Source organism: Gorilla gorilla, chromosome 9 (genome assembly GCF_029281585.2).
Source record: "Gorilla gorilla gorilla isolate KB3781 chromosome 9, NHGRI_mGorGor1-v2.1_pri, whole genome shotgun sequence".
NCBI classification, from domain to species: Eukaryota; Metazoa; Chordata; class Mammalia; order Primates; family Hominidae; genus Gorilla; species Gorilla gorilla.
The window spans coordinates 12,938,184-12,958,490 of NC_073233.2; the positions used below are offsets into that span (position 1 = coordinate 12,938,184).

Genomic DNA, 20,307 nt, shown 5'->3' on the forward strand with positions numbered 1-20,307 from the left:
GCTCCCACTTCCGTTGGGGAGCAAAACGTCTGTTCCTGTGCCTAAAGCCTCCTTCCTGAAGACCAGTACCCTGAAAAGGGCCACATGAGACAAAAACAGGTACAGACGTCTTGGGGCCCTCACCTTGGAGACAATCTTGAAGCCTAGCTTGGTCACAGCCCGCAGAAAGGTTCGAACATCCTCAAAGCGGCTGCTGACCTCAGCCACTTTCAGGAGACCCCTGAGAAAGACAGAAAGTTCTGTGTAAGTGCACAGACTCATGCATGCACACATACATACATGCATCTGTGTCCTGGGGGCTCTTACCCTGGCTTCAGTACTCTATTTGCCTCCTCTAGGAAGTCCCTGATGTTGGTTCCCATCAGTGAAAGGCAAAACACAGCCACATCCACAGACTCATCCTCCAGAGGAACCTGTGGAGAGTGAGAGTGTTGTATAAGGCACACAGTGCAGAAGAAGAAAGCCAGCACTGAGATACCAGGATGGGAAAGGGGAAGGAAGGGTTAGAGATTAGCATACGGAGGTTGGGCCTAGAGCACAAGCCAGATAACATAGGGGTTTACCTGGGCCATGTCACACACAGTGACCCTAGGGTCCAGAGAAGCCAAGTCAAAGCAATGCACAGGGTTCCGGATACTTGAAGCCAAGCGGCAATCCCCACAGCCGAAGTCAGCCACCACTAGGGATGCAGGCCTGAGAAGTGGAAGGCAAGGGTCACATATTGGTCTGATCTGAGCCTATGACTGACCCACCACATGGCTTCTCACAGTCCCTGACCCCCATTCACCGCTGGCGAAGATCCCTGGCGATGCGGTCCACTGGCTGCAGTGGCCACTTCTTCACTTGGCTCTGGAAGCCGCGGTGGTAGAGAAGAAAAGCCTCAGGGTCTTCCTGGAAGAGACGCTGTGCAGCACTGCTGGGCCCTGAGTACAACTGTTCATTGAGGTAGCGAAATCGGGCCCCATCCAGCCGCTGTGCCATGCGGGCCCGCAAAGCCCCTGCCCGAGCCTCATGGCTGTCTGTCCTGGGAACAGGAGGCACCTCTGTCTTCTCTGTGGGGGCCTCAGCTGGAGCCTGGTCTGGCACCTGAGGTGGCTGAAACTTGTTCTTACATCTTCTCTTGTTCTTTTGCCGGTTCCGCCACTGCTTGCGGCTTAACGTATGAGGGGGTTTAGGGGAAGTGGACCCAGGGCTTTGCTTTGGTGGATCATTTGTAGTACTACCCTTCCAGGCTTTGGGACCTACAGGGAGGGAGACGGGAAGGTGCACATGAGGCAAGATCTCTTACATTCAGAGTCACGGCCAGTCATCCCAGCCATACCTCTGTCTTTGAGATCGTGACTGTGGCCTGCATAGAAGTACTTCTTATTGCCTGAGTACACCATTAGCCCCAATCCTAATGGCAGTGGATAATCACTCTTGTATGTAGAACCAGCTGACCCTCCGACACACACACACCAACACGCACACATATACACATCCAATGGTACCTGTTTGGTCAACATTGTCCAGGTGCTGGGCTGAATTTATAGGGGCATGTTTCTGGCATTTCCTCTTTCTTTTCTCATCTTCAGCAGAGTCACTGCCAACAAGAGCCTGTTTGTGGCATTTCTTCTTCCTTTCTACTTCTTCCTCAGAGTCACTGCAAGGTGGGCCCTGTTTTTGACATTTCTTCTTCCCTTTCTTCCCTACTTCAGCCGAGGCACTGGCAAATGATGCCTTTTTGGGGCATTTCTTCTTCCTTTCCTCCTCCTCCTCCTCAGAGTCACTTATACATAGGCTGGGGGGATGCTGGGAAAGAGATGCTGCCTCTAGGGCCCGTAATGTGGCCAAGAGCTGGCGGCGCTTGGAGCCCTGGAGGAAAACAGGGGATGACAGTGGGCCTAAAGAGAATGGATGAGGCCTGGAGAACAAGAAGGGAGAGATGTGGACCTGATTCAGACTGGCAGAAGCATCTGAATTCTTCCCAGTCAAGCCTGCCAGAACCCAGAAGAACTTTTATGTCACCACCCCAACTTCTGGGAAGCTGGAGAGCAGAGAAACCACCTATCCCACTTTCTTCAATGTGTAAATGAGCTAATGGAGGTTTCCCCAAAGGAAAATGCAAAGGCCACAAGCAACAAGACCGAGGCCAGAGACCAGGAATTCCAACCCTTCACCTTGAGCTTTTGCTTAGAGCTGATACATTTCTGTAAGAGGTAAGGAGGCTTCTGAACACAGGAGACACACGATCACACACGTATATTAAATATTTAACATGTCTCTAGCTGCAGTGTAGAAAACAAACTGAAGGGGAGAAATTGCAGACAGAGAGGCCAGCGGCTTGGACAATGGTAATGGGGCTAGGGGATGAAAAAGGAGGAAACAAAGCAGGCCGATTCCATGTTGGAGGCAGACTGAAGGGTAAGAAAAGCCTGAGGAAGCAGGGCCCTCACATCTGCAAAGGCTCAAAGGAGAAGATGTATTGTCGGGAAGGCTGATTCTGTGTTGCAGTCCTACCAGGTAATCCTAGGCCAGGCACTTACCCTGATTCTAAGTTTCCCACACCCTCCTTTGAACAATGATACTGACAACTCTTACTGTCTCCAATCCATCCTCCACACTGTAACCAACGACCCTTTCAAAATACAAATCTGAAGAAATAATTCCATTGCTTAAAACCTTTCACTGGCTTCTATTCTCAATATACGCAAAACTTCTACCTCTTGAACTTGAACGCATCCCCTTTCATTTACTATGTATTTCAACCACAAGGATCACTTGTGTTTGTGACTCTAACAGAACACGCTCTCTTGTCCCAGGGCCCTTGTACGTACTTTTTCCTGTCTGAAGAACCCTCTTCGCCTCACCAACTTCTACTCAACAACTCTCTCTGACCCAACGTCAGTTTCTTTTGGAAGTTCTCGGATCTTCACATCAGGACTCGCCCTTAACGGTGCCACAGGTGTCCCTCCCCGCAATACACACAGCGCTGGGATCCACCAATGTCCGCTTCGCGGCCTGAAACAGCTCCCATTGCCCCTGCGAGTCACTCACCTTGTTTTGCGAGGCGGCCGCAGGCGGAGGTCGTGAGATTACGGGCCCAAGGCCCGCGGCTACTGGGGCCGCCTCGGCCCACTCAGGCTCTTCGAACATGAGGGTCGGGAGGGCAGGGTCGCCGAGTCCCCGCTCTTCTCCACGTGCACAGCGCTCCTCTGGAAGTCGGAGCGCTCAGACCTGCCAGAACCGACCCGGAAACCAAAGCGTGACAGCCAGGGGTTGCTAGAGCGGCCGGCGCGGCGCAGCGAACCATCGAGTTTAGCCAGGCGCGGCTAGAAGGGCAGGGAGGCGGTGGGAGGGGAGGGACGGAGGCCCGCGCTGCCCAAGAGCGCCACGGGCGGGGCGGGGCCGGCGGCGGGCTGCGGGCGCGGCCGGACGGGAGTTCCCCGGAGAAGGATCCTGCAGCCCGAGTCCCGGTGAGTGCGAGAGGACCCGCGACCCCTGTCACCCCTCACTTCTCCTGAGTTCCAAGTAAGGAACGGAGCCAACCCTGGGGAGGACCCCCGGTCCCCTCTCCCAGAGTATACGGAGCCTGAACCTCCCCACTTCCCCCAACTCTGTTCGCGGATAGGGTCTAGTTGCCTGCTCTCGGACATCCGTTCAGCAGACACTACCTCTTCGTCACCCCCTGCCCACCCTGACCCGCCTTTACCTCGCGTCTAGAGGACACAGCCAGGGATCATCCCGCAGCCCCGAACGCCTTCACAGACCCCCACTAGCCGGGGACGCAGCTCAGGCCCCCTACCCCCAACACAAACACTTCTCTCCTGTAGAGGATAAAGCTTGGGGTTCATCCTCCTTCCCTGGATCACTCCACAGTCCTCAGGCTTCCCCAATCCAGGGGACTCGGCGCCGGGACGCTGCTATGGACGACATTTTCACTCAGTGCCGGGAGGGCAACGCAGTCGCCGTTCGCCTGTGGCTGGACAACACGGAGAACGACCTCAACCAGGGGTGAGCTGAAACGGTTGGTGGATGAGAGGAAGGCTAGAGATCTCCTGGCTACGTGGAGTGGAGTGCTCATGTCTGGTGGTAGCGGCTGCCTTTGCTAGCCAGTGTAATGAGTGCTAAGCATAGCCTGTGGGGGGCAGAGGGTTTTCACAGAGGACGCAGTTTGAGCTGAATCTTGACTGCAGAATAACAGTTTCACAGGCAGAGGCTACAGAGAGCTTTCCAGCCTCAGTAGACTGCATGGCCAAAGGCTAGGGGGCAAGGCACAGAGCAGAGAGAACAGGAAATTGTCTGGAGTTCCATATGGCTGGAGGATAGATGATCTCTGTGGGTCGGAGCATTGGGTACAAGAGGAAAAGAACAGGACATAAGACTGTAGAGGTCTCCAAGGATCAGCCAGATCATGCAAGCATATTTAGGCTATAAGAAGGTCTTTATTTTAAAAGCAAGGTTTTAAAGCTGTATAGTGACATAATGAGATTGTTCATTTTTCGGTATCATCTTGGATGCTTTGTGACGAGCAGGTGGAAAGGAGGCAATTGCCTAGTTCATCGTAGAAGTAATGATGTCTTGGACTAGAATTAGGGTGAGTGAAAAAGAGAAGTGATCAAATTCCAGAAGTCTTTAGGACGAAGAATTGTGGAACTTGGTGTGGGGAGTGAGTAGGGACAAAGATGAGGACCAGGGTTCTGGCTTGGGAACTTGGTTGTTTTTACTGAGATGGAGAAAACTGGAGGATGAGGCATTTTATTTTGGACATGTTAAAGTTAAGGTGACAATGCAGCAAGGTGGAAATGTTGAGTGTGTTGTTGGTTATGCAGATTTGCAATTCAGGGGAGGAATCTGACTTGGAGACACAGATTTGAGAGCTATCAGCATATAGATAGCATATATATATCATATATATAGATGATACTTGAAGACGTGGTTGTGAAGGAGAATGTCTCAGGAGAGTGGAAGGCAAGAGGTCAGGGGACAGGAAGCCTGCACGACAGAAAAGGAGCAACTGGAAGTTGAAAAAGAAATAGGAAAATGTGTGAGTAAAGCTTACAGAAGAGAATGTTTTAATGAAGGGGAGGTGGTCAACAGCAGTACAGGCTACTGAGAGATCAAAGAACATTAATATTTTAAAGTAGCCATAGAATTTACAGTTGGGTTTTTTTTTAAGTTAAGGGGTACATGTGCAGGTTTGTTGGATGGGTAAACTCGTGTCATGGAGGTTTGTTGTGCAGATCATTTCATCACCCAGGTATTAAGCCATAGTCCCCATTAGTTATTTTTCCTGATCCTCTCCCTCTTCCTATCCACCCCACTCTGGTAGGCCCCAGTGTCTGTTGTTCCCCTCAATGTGCAGTTAGGATGTATTTGACCATCTGTGAGTGTTGTTTCAGAATAATGGGTGAAGAAATCAGACTACATTGGGTTCCTTAATTTAAGGCACTATGATGAACACCTTCTGTGCTGGGTGCTTGAGTCCAGAATCTGACATAATCTCTGCTCTCAATACAGCAGATTTGTGGCAGATTGAAAAGCAGGCCGGGTGCGGTGGCTCATGCCTGTAATCCCAGCATTTTGGGAGGCCGAGGCTGGGGGATCACGAGGTCAGGAGTTCGAGACCAGCCTGACCAACATGGTGAAACTCTGTCTCTACTAAAAATACAAAAATTAGCCAGGCATGGTGGCTTGCGCCTGTAATTCCAGCTACTCGGAGGCTGAGGCAGGAGAACTGCTTGAACCCGGGAAGCAGAGGCTGCAGTGAGCCAAGATCATGCCACTGCCCTCCAGCCTGGGCCACAGAGCAAGACTCTGTCTCAAAAAAGAAAAAGAAAACAAACGTTGAGAGGTGAGCAAATAGTGAAAGTGAATGTACAGCAGTTCTACAAGGTTGGCTGAGATAGGAAGGCAAGAAGAGCAGTAGTGATGGTGACTCAGGGTGGCAAATTCAAATTCTTTATTTTTTAAAATTGGTGGAGTTTAGTTTTTAGGTTTGACAGGTCAGGATCACCTGTCATCTTAGTCTAGACTTCACTGGTTCCCATTAGGTTCTACACTATTTCTCTTTAATACTTTGCAAAGTCATTTGTTCCATTTTTCATACAGTTCTCAAAGGGTACCCTGATAAAGACAGTAAGCACTGTTACTATTTTGTTGGTGAGGAAATACAGGCTTAGGCAGTTGCCCAGTGGGCCTAGCATCTAGGAAGACTCTAGCTGGGTCTAGGAAGACTCTAGGAAGATGCTGCCAGAAGGAAAAGGGCTGGAATTAATGAAACTGGAAGGTTGTGGTGCTGGTTTGAGGAGTAAAGTATGGGGGCCTAAGCTGGCTATATGCTGGATATGAAGAGGGGGTTAATTCCTTGCAGGTCTCCTTGAGATAGAAGTCCAGGCCCTGAGGTGGCAGGCAGCCTGATAGTGAACAGAACCCTTGTGCCCATACTTTTGCCCCCCGAGTTTGGCCTGCCCTGGTGCCACAGGCAGTACTGGAAGCTGATAAGTCAGGGCACAAATTAAAGGTCTAGGAGGCAAGACCAACTGATAAACAGGGGGCGTAATGCTTCCTGGGGATAATCCCATCTCAAGGAAAAGCTTTTGGCTATTTCTGTGTTAGCAGATGCGAGCAAGTTGTGGAGGAAAATGATTAACTTAAAGGCCACACCCCCCAACCCCTTCAGCTGTAGGGGCATCTGGATGGCCAGACCCCTGATCAGCTCCAGGCCTTGCCTAGAGTCGCACACAGGAAGTGACCACAACACTAAGGCATCCGGAGGCTGCTGGCCCAGACCACGGACCGCCCCCTGCTCCGCCCCTTGAATCTGCAGCCCCGAACTAGAGGGAATTTCCTTTTATGGCCCCAGGCTGTCAGGCAGGCCCAGCTCCAAACCAATTGTTTTGTTTTGTTTGTATACTTATTTTACTTTATAAAATACATATTTCTTGGAAAAGAAAAAAATCAGGTATAGTTTTAATCCCAAAACAGCCATTCTCATTTTCTTCTGTTTTCTATGCACAGGATTGCTAAGTAGGGGAATCCTGCTTTGCATGGTGGTTTGTTATCTACCTCATCAGTAGTCAAAAGCATTTCTCCTTTTCAACATAAACCCTTCCAAAACATCACTTAAATTCCATTCCATTTTTAGATGTTAGTTTCAGTACCAGAGCCAAATAGTAAGTTTGTTCCCTCTTCTATAAGTTGTGGCCTGCCTTCTCCAAGACACCCTTCTCCCCCACTAACATGCACTGAACAGCTGCTGTCAATCCATTCCCTCAAGAAACTTAAAAGTCGAACAGACAAGACAGTCCATTAACAGATTTTTACAGTCCAGTGCAGCAAGTGCTGAAGTAGGGGATATATAAGATGTGGTGGAAAACAGAAAGTACCAATAGATGTTGCAGAAGGGGTGCAAGAGAAACCAGGGGAAGAGCACTACCACCTAAGGAAATGAGATGTGGGATATGGTGAAGATAACACATTTTTTTATAGAGGTTGTTGAGATATCTAGGTGGTTGGTTTGGTTTGAAGCTCAGGGGAAGGTCTGAAATGGACAGCTTTGGGAGTTGCTGGCATGAATGAGAATCAAAGTCCTAGAGAGGTAAGCCTTCCCAGAGAGTATGTAATTATCAGTTTTTCAGGAATCAAAACCTTTGCCCCATCCCACCTCCAGCTCAATGACCATTGCCCCTTCCTCAAAGGGACGATCATGGCTTCTCCCCCTTGCACTGGGCCTGCCGAGAGGGCCGCTCTGCTGTGGTTGAGATGTTGATCATGCGGGGGGCACGGATCAATGTAATGAACCGTGGGGATGACACCCCCCTGCATCTGGCAGCCAGTCATGGACACCGTGATATTGTACAGAAGGTACGTACAAACTCCTTCGTCATCCACATCACATACATGCCATGAGGGTCAGTCACAGGCACTGTAACATACAGTAGAAAGTATGTGTACTCTTCCCCCTTTTCCCATGCCCTGACACCAGTATCTCATTTGGGACTGACTGTACTTTCTGCCTCTTCTTTTTGTCTGGCCATGGGGTCCAGCTATTGCAGTACAAGGCAGACATCAATGCAGTGAATGAACATGGGAATGTGCCCCTGCACTATGCCTGTTTTTGGGGCCAAGATCAAGTGGCAGAGGTGAGTACTCAGCCCTTAATTCCTGAGATGGGTAGGAAGTAAAGTCTGAGCCTTGGTGGGAGATTTTGGAACCCTCAACCCATTCTGTCAGTACTACTGTGTGACACTTACAGGATTAAGTTCTACATTTGTGCATTCATGGTTGGTTCAGTGACTGCCAGCGAGGTAGCAGTGGCTCTCATCATAATGGCCTTTTCATTCCAGGACCTGGTGGCAAATGGGGCCCTTGTCAGCATCTGTAACAAGTATGGAGAGATGCCTGTGGACAAAGCCAAAGCACCCCTGAGAGAGCTTCTCCGAGGTCCATCTCCCCATCCCCTAGCTTGTGTCCTCTCGTCCCTTCCCACCTGTCTTCTCCCTCTGTACCACAGCTCAGGTTGTTTTTCTTCCCTAGAGCGGGCAGAGAAGATGGGCCAGAATCTCAACCGTATTCCATACAAGGACACATTCTGGAAGGGGACCACCCGCACTCGGCCCCGTGAGTCACCACCGTGGGAAGAAGGGTTGTAAAAGGAAATAATCCTGGCCTCTTGGGGCTGGGTTAGGGTGAAGCTGGGTACCTGACCTGCCCACACTCTTAGGAAATGGAACCCTGAACAAACACTCTGGCATTGACTTCAAACAGCTTAACTTCCTGACGAAGCTCAACGAGAATCACTCTGGAGAGGTGACCCCTGCCCTTCTTGCCCTTCCCTCACTAAACCCCCATAAATTACTTGCTTTGTACCTGTTTTAAGTTTTTCCTCCAGTTAGTGGGCAAGGAAGTGGCAGCAACAGTTCAAGCCTCCTAACCCCTACCTGTCCTGCAGCTATGGAAGGGCCGCTGGCAGGGCAATGACATTGTCGTGAAGGTGCTGAAGGTTCGAGACTGGAGTACAAGGAAGAGCAGGGACTTCAATGAAGAGTGTCCCCGGCTCAGGTAGTGCAAGGCGTAACCTGGAAGCTGCTAGTTCCAAGGAACCCTAAATAGCACTGAAAGAGATCTTTTGTACTGGGTCTCAACCACTCCCTCCCTCTTCTAGGATTTTCTCGCATCCAAATGTGCTCCCAGTGCTAGGTGCCTGCCAGTCTCCACCTGCTCCTCATCCTACTCTCATCACACACTGGATGCCATATGGATCCCTCTACAATGTGCTACATGAAGGCACCAGTGAGTAGGGATGTTGAATTTCCTTGGGGAGGAAATGGCAGAGAGGGTGCATGAGCCTCTCTGAACTATTTGACTCTTGCCTCCTCTCAGATTTCGTCGTGGACCAGAGCCAGGCTGTGAAGTTTGCTTTGGACATGGCAAGGGGCATGGCCTTCCTACACACACTAGAGCCCCTCATCCCACGACATGCACTCAATAGCCGTAGTGTAATGGTGAGGCCACAAGCTCACTCCTGGCCCAGGCCCCAAAAGCCCTTTGCCTATCTATGACTTACCTCCTTCTATCTGTTTTCTCTTCCTCAGATTGATGAGGACATGACTGCCCGAATTAGCATGGCTGATGTCAAGTTCTCTTTCCAATGTCCTGGTCGCATGTATGCACCTGCCTGGGTAGCCCCTGAAGGTGAGTGAAGTCATCATGTCGGGAGGTAAAAAAGGACCACCTCAGAAGTAGTGGAAGGGGGCAGAGACAGGCCAGGCCAGGGGGCCAGAACAGACAAGCCCTATCTCTCCAGCTCTGCAGAAGAAGCCTGAAGACACAAACAGACGCTCAGCAGACATGTGGAGTTTTGCAGTGCTTCTGTGGGAACTGGTGACACGGGAGGTACCCTTTGCTGACCTCTCCAATATGGAGATTGGAATGAAGGTGAGAGCAGAACAGCATACATTTGTGTTGCGGGAGTGGTTGGTGATGGTGAAAATAACTGTAGTGGGCCTTGGCTCCTCACATATTTGTTCGGATATACAGTAATCCTGTCCCAAGGGCCAGTGGCTTCTCTCTACATGACAGACTCAAATTGTGAGGCTGCTTTTTTTCTTGTATTCGCAGGTGGCATTGGAAGGCCTTCGGCCTACCATCCCACCAGGTATTTCCCCTCATGTGTGTAAGCTCATGAAGATCTGCATGAATGAAGACCCTGCAAAGCGACCCAAATTTGACATGATTGTGCCTATCCTTGAGAAGATGCAGGACAAGTAGGACTGGAAGGTCCTTGCCTGAACTCCAGAGGTGTCGGGACATGGTTGGGGGAATGCACCTCCCCAAAGCAGCAGGCCTCTGGTTGCCTCCCCCGCCTCCAGTCATGGTACTACCCCAGCCATGGGGTCCATCCCCTTCCCCCATCCCTACCACTGTGGCCCCAAGAGGGGCGGGCTCAGAGCTTTGTCACTTGCCACATGGTGTCTCCCAACATGGGAGGGATCAGCCCCGCCTGTCACAATAAAGTTTATTATGAAAACAGGCTGGTGTGGGGACATGGGGACAGACAAGTACATTTAGGTTGGGTGGCTCAGGTGAAGTAGTGCGGCTTCTTCACATTGATGCCATACTCGCTGAGGGCAGGGGTCAAGTCCTCCATGGTTAGAGTGTACTTGCGGTCCTGAGGGAAGAGGGAAGAGCACCAACTGAGCACAGGAATCCCGGACTTCAATCCCAGATGGGTGACCCTGAGTAAGTCTTACACCTCCCCTACGATTCAGTTTCCCCAAAGGGGTGGCAGGATAAGCCTTCACTGTTGTGGAAGGTAATTACTGATTCATTAAGCCTCCCCTCACACCTTGCTCTTGCTCCGGGAGCTGCCGGAGGCTGTGCCCTTCATTTTGCAGTGCTGTAGGGCATCATTGGCAATATCTGAGATGAATTTCTGGGCAGCTAAGGAGATGAGCCGAATTCTAGAGAGAAAAAACTTAGATGAGAAGGAGATGGACAACATACTGCACAAGCACCCAAAACTAACCTGCCCTGGGTTTACTCACATGCGTGGGTCTGAGGCCTCAAAGCCAGCACGGTTCAGGTAGTAACCAGTCACTGCATCTGGGATCTGAGAAATCAATTAAGAGAACTGTCAGCAGAGCGGGAGGAGGGTGAGGGAAGTGGATAGGCCTGGTTATCAGGAAGCTCACAGTTTGGGTGAGCAGAGGGCAAACACAGAAGAGCGACTAGGGGAGCAAATGTAAGAGAACGCTGAAAAGCACGATGTGGCTGAAAGTTTTGACAGCAGGCTAGGTGGCCTTGTTCGGGCGGAAGCCCACCGTAGGCGTGTAATCTTCCAGCTGCATCAAGAAGTCCACCAAAGGCGTGCTGGACACCACGGGCTTCACGTCTCCGTTGGCCGCGCTCGGCAGTACGTAAACCCCGTTAGATATGGCCCCCTCCGGGGGCGCCGCGCCACCCGCCGACACCGGAGCTGGAGGAGAACCAGCAAAATGAGACACAGAGGTGGGAGGCGCAGGGCCCCAGCTAGGTCTGTCTATACCCTCTGCCCTCACCCGCCGCTGGACCCAGTCCAAGACGCTTCCCTCGCCCTCACCCGTCCCGGCCCTCACCCGCCCCACGCCGCTCAGCTGGCTCCCCGGCCCGCGCCGCCAAGGGTCCCGTGCCCCCAGCAGCTGCTCCAGCCCCAGGCCCCCCTGCTGTCCCCGCGGGGCTGGCCTTGTTCTCCGCGGCGGTGCTGGAGGGCAGCGCGGCAGGAGCCGAGACCGGGGGCGCCGGGCCCGGGGCCGAGGCGGCGGAGGCCGGCGCCGCCTCGGGGTCCGCGCCGGAGCCGCTGCAGCTCATCGGGCCGGTGGGAGAGGCGGCGAACAGAGCCGCTTCCGCTTCCGCTCGCGCCGCGCACACCCCGGGGTGACGTCACGCGCCCACGACTCGCCCCGCCTGTCTCTGTTAGTGCTCTCCAGCCCGCTCCCCGCCTCCTCCCGTAGTGGATCTGCGGGTTAGAGGAAATGGGCTGCAGGGCGGAGACCAAGCCTTGGCCAACCGCGCTGCCGTAGCCATTCCGCCCTGGCCTCTGCCGTGCTCCGCGGCGATTCCGTCCAGACCGGAACCAGCGTGCGTCCGGCTCTCCTCCGCCGCTCTGGGACACCTCATTCTGTCTGACGCTCAAGACCTGGCTTCGAGGTTTATGGCCCTACGTCCCTCGACTACGGGTTGCCTGCCTGTCTGCATCCTTTCAAGTTCCCTTATTCAGCCTTTTAAGGATTCATAGTGGATTTGGAAAGCCCCCTCTCTTCTCCACCAACTGCCCCGAGAGGTGGGGGCAGCAGTGGGGCGGCACACAGTGCTGCTGTAGGAGGAGGAGGAGTTTCAGCCTGAGTCAACAACATATGCAAAAATCACAACGAATGAGAGGCGTGAGGTTTTCAGTGTAGCAGACATTTAATTCTTATTTGCCAACTCCTGAGCTAGGACCTGGGAATACAAAGTTAAATAGGACACGATTCTAGTCCTCTAGGCACCAACGGTCTTGGAAAGGAAGGCAGACAAGTAAACTGGCCATTTCAATACTATGTGGTTGTTACAATGCTAGAGGTAGGCACAGGGGGCGCAGTGCAAGGGAGGAAGGGCGTTAACATCTGCCACCTACTTCCAGGTGCCAAGCACTGTTATCAACATTATTCCACTTTATTCCCTGGTGATTATGAAAGGCAGGTATTGATATTCACACTTAACAGACGAGGAAACAGCCTCAGGGAGATAAGCTTACTTGACCCAGTCTCTCTCCTAGTCCATATCAGAACCAAGATTCAAAGAGGTTTTGTTTAGAAAATGTAGGATTTTTCAGCCATACCAAAATAAAGTGGCCTCAGGGAATCAAAACATTCACGAAAGAAGGTGACTTCTGAACTGAGTATTGCAAGAATTCTGGAAATTAACCAGGCAGTTATATCAGGGATGGTAAGGGGACGGCACAGCTTGAGCAAGAGTGAGAGTTCCTTGGGGTTTGGAGAGGGGGGAGGAAAAATGATTTTTTACTTAAGAACAAATAGCAAGGAAGGTTTGTGAGCTATGATTGGGTGGGGGTAGGGGGGAAGCCTGAATTCTATCCAGTAATCCTTGAAGGGTTTTCATCCAAGTGGCCTGATGGGATTTGCATTTTACTCTGGAAGATGACTTGGGGATTGGCAGGAAGTAAGGACACTGTTTTTTTCAAGAGAATATAGCCCTAAACTAAGGTAGTAGCAGTGGGGATATAAGTGGATAAGTTCTAGATATACTTGGGAAATATAATTGGAAGGACTTGTGGACTGATAAAGATATATTTAAGATGTGCAGTCAGTAGGACTTGTTGATTGAGGACTTGTTGATTGAAGGTGGGGTGAAAAGATGACACAGGTTTCTGGCTTGGTTGGAAAAAGCATATCATTTACCAAGAAGAAACGAGATGGAATTGTTTGGGGTTGGGAAGGTGGACGATGAAATGTTGAGTATCACGCGTCTTACATTTGAGGTATCAATCATTATTGGATAGAAAGTCTTATTTAGTGAGATGGTAATGGTTGTAGATGTCAGTGATTTGTTCCAGGGGACGATGAGTAAACTGAGAAGAGCAAAAATCTACAAATGGAGCAATGAAGGTCAGCATTCCATGAAGAAGCAGAAGTTGATGAGAGAGGAAGACAAGAGTAGTCAGAGGAGTTAAGCCCTGGAAGCTAAGTAAGGAGAGGGAGTGGGCAACTATGATGGAAAGGCCATAAAGCAAAGATTGAGAAGTATGCACTGCAGGCCATTGTTTCTGGATGTCAGGGTAGGAAAGAGTAAACGGTGACAGTAGAGGTCTCCTTGCAGTGAATTGGGGAGTGAATATCAAGTGAAATAGTGCACAGAGTCTGTATACAACCCTTTGGAAAAGCCTGATTGAAAAGAGAAAGATGAGATGCGGAGGGAGAGGCATTCAAAAAATGCTAGTTACAGCATCTTATTGAGGAATCTAAGGCAGGAGTAGGGAGACCTGAGTATGACGGAGCATGGTAGGGTTGGGAGTCAAGTCAAGCTCACAGCATTTCAGGGTTAGGGAGATAAGCTGTCTGCAGCAGTCAATAGTTGAGGGTTCAGCAGGGCTTCCAACAGGGCAGAATAAGGGACTGAACTGCCAGCTTCAGGGCAGGGGACAAGCCATCTCTCCTGATAGGAAAGGGTCAGGGGTTGAGTAGAGTCTTCAGCAAAGCTGGGAAGTTGGGTGTTCCCCAGCCTGTTACAGGATCCCAGCCAGGGCCAGAGCAGAAACCCTGGCCCTCTACCTCTTCATCCAGACAGGACTCATGGCAGCCACGGGTTACCTAGGGAGGAGGCTGGCATCAGATCTGGGCCTACTAGTACCAGTACTTAAAGAGTATATCTCCTCACCCTGTACTCACATTTCAGAGGCTATTCCACACCACCCTAACTGCCCCCAAGTCCCCCTTAGCACTCCCCATAGTTGTTTGAAAATGTCCACACCCTTCCCTTCCATACTTACATCAAAGAGTCCTGCCCCATGCTGCTGGTAGAGCCTTGGGTTGAGAAAGCCAAGAGGGGGGCGGCCACTAAGGATCCTGTGCTCATTGATCAAGGATAGGATCCCCCCAAACACTGGAGTAGAGGCCTACAAGAGTGAACGTGCAAGTAGAGGTCAGGGGTTCTGAGTGATTGGGCTTTTTGGGAGCGATGCTTTAAAGTATCAGACATCTCTAAGGAGTCAGGGGTTCTAGGTGCAAGGTGTTCAAGGTGTTAGGGGGTAAGGGTAGTTCCTGAGTGAGAGTTTGGAGATGGGCTGATTCTCACCGAGGTTCCGGACACCCATGGAATGGGCACTCTGTTGCTGACCACCCAGTAGCCATCGGAAAGTGCAGCCACATCTGGGTAGGCACGGCCACTGGCATTGAAGTAACTGGATGGTGGTAGGTGGGGGCTAGAGCTCAGGAACTTGGTTACAGCTTCCTCCTGAAAGGCATTTTTGAGTGAGTATTGGCATGTGGACTGCCCAGCAGTGAGCTGAACTGAGGATCCCCCATCCTCACTCTTACCCTGCATCCATCCACACAAACACATGTACCTGGTATGAAGGCCGTGGGAACACATTGCTGAAGCCACCACCACTGATATAGTCAACAATTTCATTTGTGATGAGGAAAGGTTCCTGGAAGGATGTGCCTCCCACTGTGGTGACATAGGGGCTGAGGGGAGAAGACAGCATTCGGATAGTAGGGGACCCAAGGGGACCTCCAAGATATGTGGGGAGGGGTGAGTATAGCCCAGTTCTTGCTGGAGGAACTAGACTCTGTGGGGAAGCATGTATATGGGATTGACTAAGAGATTTTGAGCCTTCAAGGCATGGCCTGAGGTGACTGTGCACACTTTTCTCTACAGAACACCCACCGAATCTTCCACTAAAATGCCTGGGGACTGACGAAAAGGAACAATGGGAGCTGTATCCCACACAAGAGATTTGGGGCCTGGGACCTGCAGGAAGAAGAGACAGGAGTACGGCAACCAGGGCAGGCAAAGCTTAAGGCTGAACCACAGGAGCACATGGTGGGGTCAAGACAAAGGTTCTACATCATGAGATCACAAGTGAAAGGTGGTGGTTTTACCTGAGTGGTAGGCTAGAGTACTTACCTGGAGGCAGGGAAGGTAGGGCGGAACTGGTGTCTTCCAGAGACAGACCAACACCCGGCCCCACTGTCACCTGAGAGAGACCAAGTGTAGCATTCATATTAATTGGTTAGGGCTTAGTATGTGGGTTCGGATGTCAGAGGGGAAATTTGTTACTCTAGGAGGTCAGAGTGTAGAGGTCAGGTCAGTGGTCCCTACTGGAAGGTCTGAGTTCAGATTATGAGTCAGAGACCAGGCTCAGGGATCACTGTGGAGTCAAAGCTCCCAGGTTGCAGAGGTGTAAGCGTTGTCTAAGTTTAGGGTAGGAGGTCACCTGAGGCGAAGAGCAGGGTGAGACCCCGAGCGGCAGCCTTCATGAGCTCAGTGTTGACCCGCTGGATGTAGGCGCTGCTGAGGGAGTCCTCATCATCTCCGTAGCTCACAGTATGCACATGTGGCAGGGCTGACTCATTACTGAGCAGCATGAGCCACTGCAGGAAGGGCTCCTGTCCCTCATGCCGGCCTGGATTTTTTTTTTTTTTGAGGGATGGGCACAAAGATAGTCACTGGGGGTTGTCGGGATCTCTCTCCAGCTTACAGCATTCCCTTGAGGGAGCAGGGATCAACACCCATCTCCCACCCCCTTCCCCACTGTCCAGTCCTCTTGGTAGTACCAGGGCTACTGTAGACCCAGGTGGAGATGTTGGCACCAGCACTCATCAGGTACTGCACATCTAGACTGGCCTCAATCCCGGCCCGGCCCCGGCCCTGTTGTCCAACCACACGGGCTACTGATGCCTGATGTGCAAAGTTGCCACCGAAGAGGCGCATGAACTGAGCCAGGTCTGAGTCATGGAAATACTGCTCCAGGAACTATGGAGGGAGTCAGAGCAGAGATCGTGGGTCCGAGGGTGAGTCCCAGGGTGGTAAGGAATTGAGGACACTGTGGGGAGGCTATGAGGACCCTGGGGCTCTTTGCTTGGCTCACCTGGGCGCAGGCTTGGCTGTTATTGCTGGTGCCAGAGCCCACGTCTTGTGAGGTCAAGTTATATCGCTTACGGATCACAGAGGGGGTCACCCCCAGATGCAGGCCTACAGTCCCTGTCACCTGCGGCTCAGGACTTTGCCTCAGGGATGATGTTGGGGGAAAACGGTGCAGTCCCCCCACTGTAGGGAGAAGTCAGGCTTGAGGAGATCTTATAGACTGTAATGCCCACCTTACAACTCACCCCACCCCCAGTCCCCAGTGGCATCCAAACTTCCTCAGCCCCTGGATCTGTGTGCCCCAACCCCCATTCACCCCATAGGTGTTACCAAAGTCCACATGGGGGGCCAACGCCTGTGGAAGCTGGTAGGGATGTGGGGACCTTACAACATGGGTCTCCGTAGGTCCTCCCACATAGTGATGAAACTCAGCCCCAGGGAGCAGCAGCTCTGCTTGTCTGGAGGTCAGAGAACAGAGGTCAGAAAGCTCAAAACGGAACAGAAGAAGCTACCTCTGAGCATCCCTGGGCAGTCAGTCACTGTCTCCCCATGCATTAGCTCCCACCCACAAGCCCCAGCGAGCTCTCAACTCCCTCCCATCCATCTCACTGATGGGATGACTGGTGCCCTCCATGGAGCAATCATTTCCTCTCACCGGATGCTCAGCCAGCAAGTCAGAAAGTCCTGTGTGATCACAGAATGGCACTTCCGGGCTCCGGCTGCCAAGAGCCATTTTTGCACCGTGTGGAGGGTCAGTGGGGATGGCCTCACCAGATCAGCCACATTCTCTAGGGTCAGGTATTTTCCTGCAGGGATTCAGAAGAGGCACTTGCCCTCATTCATTGCTTTCCCAAACTCCCCCTTTTGGACCTCAACTGTGAGACATCAGGACTTCCCAAAGCCTGGAACAGGGTAAAGGAGGGCTATGTGTGCAGGTGTAGGGTGTACTTGGGAAGCAGAGGAAGAAAAGGCTGGAGAGACTTGAAATGCCATGGCCAATAATATGGATTTACCCTAAAGGCCAGTAAGTTGCAAATGTCGCACCACAGCATGTATCGCCATGATCATGAAAATGAATGAGGTTAATACATATAAATTTTCCATTTTAATTTTAAGCTTATGTCCAGTAAATGTTTTCAAATCTTTCGGCACCAGTTATTCAGTTTAGCTCAAATTTGCATACTTGTTGATTTTAAGCTTAACACGATGGTGAGTCACTGTTTCCTGCCATGCACACTAGTGTCACACTGCCCCGTCCCCAGCCTCTGCAGTTCACAAGCGCACACTCCCCCTGCTGTGAAGGGCTTTAACCAGGAGAAGGAACCAATCCATTCTGACTGTTGGAGAGACTGTTTTGAAGCAGAGTGGGGGAGTACAGTGAGGGGTGGGGTGGAGGGAGGAGACTGCAGATCAGCTGGGGAGCTGGGCAGTAGTCCAGGAGTGGGAATAAATAACTGAGTTGGTAGTAACAAAAGACAGCAAGAAGTAGACTAATCCAAAGGCTCTTTGGGAGTTAGAACTGGCAGCCTTAGTATGTGAACAAAAGAGGAAATTAGAATGGATTTGAGGGTAGGGGAAGGAACGTAAGTTGTACTAGATGCCTGGTAGCTAGTAAGTAGCAGAGTCAGAATTTGAGTTCATATTTGATCATAAAGCCTGTATACTGAACCACATCCCCTTTTAGGTTTCTAGCCTGAGGAACACAAGTGTCTTGGCAGGCCCTGACATGATCACCATCCCATGCCCAACCCAGCCCTGTGTCCCTCCACTGCATCCCACATCCTGTCCTCAGTCCCAAAAGGCACCGTATTGAGGAGAGCTGGGATCCGACACAGCCTGCACCAGCTCCGAGAGTCTTTCCACATTCTGCTGTCTCAGGGCAAAGGTGAGACTCAGCTCTTCCTCAGGGTCCGCACGGCCCAGGGACACCCAGCCTGGGGGCAGCCTGTAGGGTCAGGGGTCAGGGACATGGCTTTGGTTAGGGGGGAGATGGAAAATATTGGTCATGGAAGGTTCCAGATTAGGAGCTGAGACCTTGGGTGGGATCCTAGGAGCAGATACAGATCACATGAGGTGAATGATAGGGGACTGAGGCTAGGAACCTAGAGATGAAGCTATGGAGTGCGTACTAGGAGCTGGCACGGGGGTGAGAGAAGCTAGGACCAGGACAGTGGGAGGCAGAACAGGGTATGGGGAAGGGGGCAGTCTGTGCTAAGTCAACTCACGTCCTCCGCTGGTCGGGCTCCGGGCTGTAACTGCATTTGCCAGAGAGGATGAGGGCAAAGAGCCCTAGGAGGCTGTAGGGGCAGCAGGTGGGTTTCAGTGGGAGCTACGTTGTCCTTGTGTTCCCACCCTCCCAATGTGTGCTCCCTCCAACGTGATCCCTTTCTCCCGAGCCCTCTCGATTTCTCACCAGGCTTGGAGTCCCATTCTGCCCTTCCGCAGGTCTGCTGTCATGTGACGGATCACATGAGCTCTATATTCCATCACCACTACCCCTCTGCCTAGTAACTAGTGACGGTACTGGCTCCTCCCTTGCATGGGTGGTCCCGAATGCTAGGCAAGGGTGGGGCCGCCACTCGGATTCTCCCCTCTGGCCAGTCAAGCACTGAGTAAGCCCAGGGCTCCCCACCTGCGTCCTGAGCCTGGTCCCCTGGGAATCACCACAAGTGAGTAGGCTGTAGAGACCCACAGACTGGGGTTCTTCCTAGTTGTATGACATCAGCAAAATAACCTCTCAGAGCCTAGGTTTCTGCATTTACAATATGGAGACTTATATAAAACTGATCTGCCTCGAAAGATTGCAGTGAAAAAATTTTTTTCCTCTTTTATCCTTTATGTCCCCATATTATCAATTTTGTGTTCATTTTAGGACTACATTTATGAACAGAGTAAAGCTTTTGCAAGACCAGGATCCTTTTATTCAAATCAGTTTCCAGTTTTAAGTAGCTTCCCAGGAGATCTACAATCAGCTGGGGTCCTGTTTATTATGGGTTCCCAAGGTTTTCAAGGAAATCAACTTTGTTCTAAGGGCCATGGAGGAATCTTGCATCTTGTTTAGTGGGCTCAGGTGGATAAAATGGAAACAGACCTTTGCTGCTTCTAATGGTTAACTCAAAGCCCACAAGGAGGTCTGAGTTTACTACTTCGAACTGCGGTCATTACAAGAGGATTTTCAATGAGAGTTAAAATCCTGAGGATTCAATTCCCTTCCAGTCTTCCTTTTTTTTCCCCCAAAAATCCATATGGAAGATGGTGTCAGCAGCGTCATTTTAACTTCCAAAACCATTAATCCAATACTCATGTGAAATCCCTTGTTCTGACCTCAATACTTTTTAGATAGATCCCTCTACTCCTGCTGTTGTCCTACAGGCCACTGACATCCATTAACCTATAGATTATGTTCCCACACTGAAGATTATGGCACTTCGCCTTTCTGTCCATCCCAACTCCTGCGATCATTTGACCTAGATGATCAAGATATCTAGGTAAAAGACCCATTCAACACCCTAACCTTCCATTTCTTCATCTCATTAAACCCAGTGAACATTACCTTCACTTCACTTAAGCAAACCAGTCCCATGGCTACATTGGGCTTGCTATCTCTCAAAACTGCTCTACCTTTGAAATTATAATTATAGAATGCTTTCTTAGACTATAACCTTCTGTTTTTTCAAGCCATTGTTTTTCCTCACTCCTATT

General features: G+C 51.1%; 4 protein-coding genes and 1 long non-coding RNA gene across 10 annotated transcripts in view; 2 read left to right on the plus strand and 3 right to left on the minus strand.

Annotated features, from left to right (window-relative positions):
* Positions 1-3,358, minus strand: part of RRP8 (ribosomal RNA processing 8) — a 91,053-nt gene extending 87,695 nt beyond the window's left edge. For all 4 annotated transcript variants that reach the window (XR_008669546.2, XR_008669545.2, XM_055355287.2 and 1 more), the window contains exons 1-6: positions 3,037-3,358; positions 1,491-1,854; positions 788-1,241; positions 564-693; positions 307-413; positions 124-220 (exon numbers count right to left, since the gene is read on the minus strand). Coding sequence is in view for 2 of the 4 variants with exons in the window: in XM_055355287.2 (XP_055211262.2) it covers positions 124-220; positions 307-413; positions 564-693; positions 788-1,241; positions 1,491-1,854; positions 3,037-3,135 (1,251 nt within the window). In the remaining 2 variants the exon portion in view is untranslated. The remainder of the gene's footprint in view (positions 1-123; positions 221-306; positions 414-563; positions 694-787; positions 1,242-1,490; positions 1,855-3,036) is intronic.
* ILK (integrin linked kinase) lies at positions 3,353-10,512 on the plus strand. 2 transcript variants are annotated; one of them, XM_004050599.5, is made up of 13 exons: positions 3,353-3,455; positions 3,859-3,993; positions 7,680-7,845; positions 8,028-8,123; positions 8,328-8,424; positions 8,518-8,601; positions 8,705-8,790; positions 8,933-9,042; positions 9,146-9,273; positions 9,364-9,485; positions 9,576-9,675; positions 9,788-9,918; positions 10,102-10,512. In XM_004050599.5, exons 2-13 carry the CDS (start codon positions 3,905-3,907, stop codon positions 10,249-10,251), a joined length of 1,359 nt encoding a protein of 452 aa, XP_004050647.1. In that variant the 5' UTR covers positions 3,353-3,455; positions 3,859-3,904; the 3' UTR covers positions 10,252-10,512. The 2 variants fall into 2 exon arrangements, with proteins under 2 accessions (XP_004050647.1, XP_055211263.1); XM_055355288.2 differs by lacking the exons at positions 3,353-3,455; positions 8,328-8,424; positions 8,705-8,790 and having other exon boundaries at positions 3,865-3,993.
* Positions 10,482-11,880, minus strand: TAF10 (TATA-box binding protein associated factor 10). Its single transcript, XM_019036083.4, has 5 exons — positions 11,598-11,880; positions 11,304-11,458; positions 11,028-11,092; positions 10,829-10,943; positions 10,482-10,651 (listed from the first exon to the last, which is right to left on the minus strand). Exons 1-5 carry the CDS (start codon positions 11,827-11,829, stop codon positions 10,562-10,564), a joined length of 657 nt encoding a protein of 218 aa, XP_018891628.3. The 5' UTR covers positions 11,830-11,880; the 3' UTR covers positions 10,482-10,561.
* Positions 11,881-11,964: 84 nt separating this feature from the next.
* On the plus strand, positions 11,965-16,065 carry LOC129525332 (uncharacterized). The gene is made up of 3 exons (XR_010135356.1): positions 11,965-12,301; positions 15,397-15,710; positions 15,951-16,065. It is a non-coding gene; the product is annotated as an uncharacterized lncRNA (long non-coding RNA).
* Positions 12,408-19,130, minus strand: TPP1 (tripeptidyl peptidase 1). Of its 2 annotated transcripts, none has more exons than XM_004050602.4 (13): positions 19,019-19,130; positions 18,831-18,902; positions 18,411-18,550; positions 17,261-17,411; positions 16,936-17,063; positions 16,610-16,788; positions 16,296-16,494; positions 15,956-16,144; positions 15,646-15,715; positions 15,083-15,203; positions 14,812-14,970; positions 14,507-14,632; positions 12,408-14,327 (listed from the first exon to the last, which is right to left on the minus strand). In XM_004050602.4, exons 1-13 carry the CDS (start codon positions 19,090-19,092, stop codon positions 14,187-14,189), a joined length of 1,749 nt encoding a protein of 582 aa, XP_004050650.2. In that variant the 5' UTR covers positions 19,093-19,130; the 3' UTR covers positions 12,408-14,186. The 2 variants fall into 2 exon arrangements, with proteins under 2 accessions (XP_004050650.2, XP_055211247.1); XM_055355272.2 differs by having other exon boundaries at positions 15,646-15,710; positions 15,951-16,144; positions 19,019-19,092.
* Between the last annotated feature and the right edge of the window lie 1,177 nt (positions 19,131-20,307).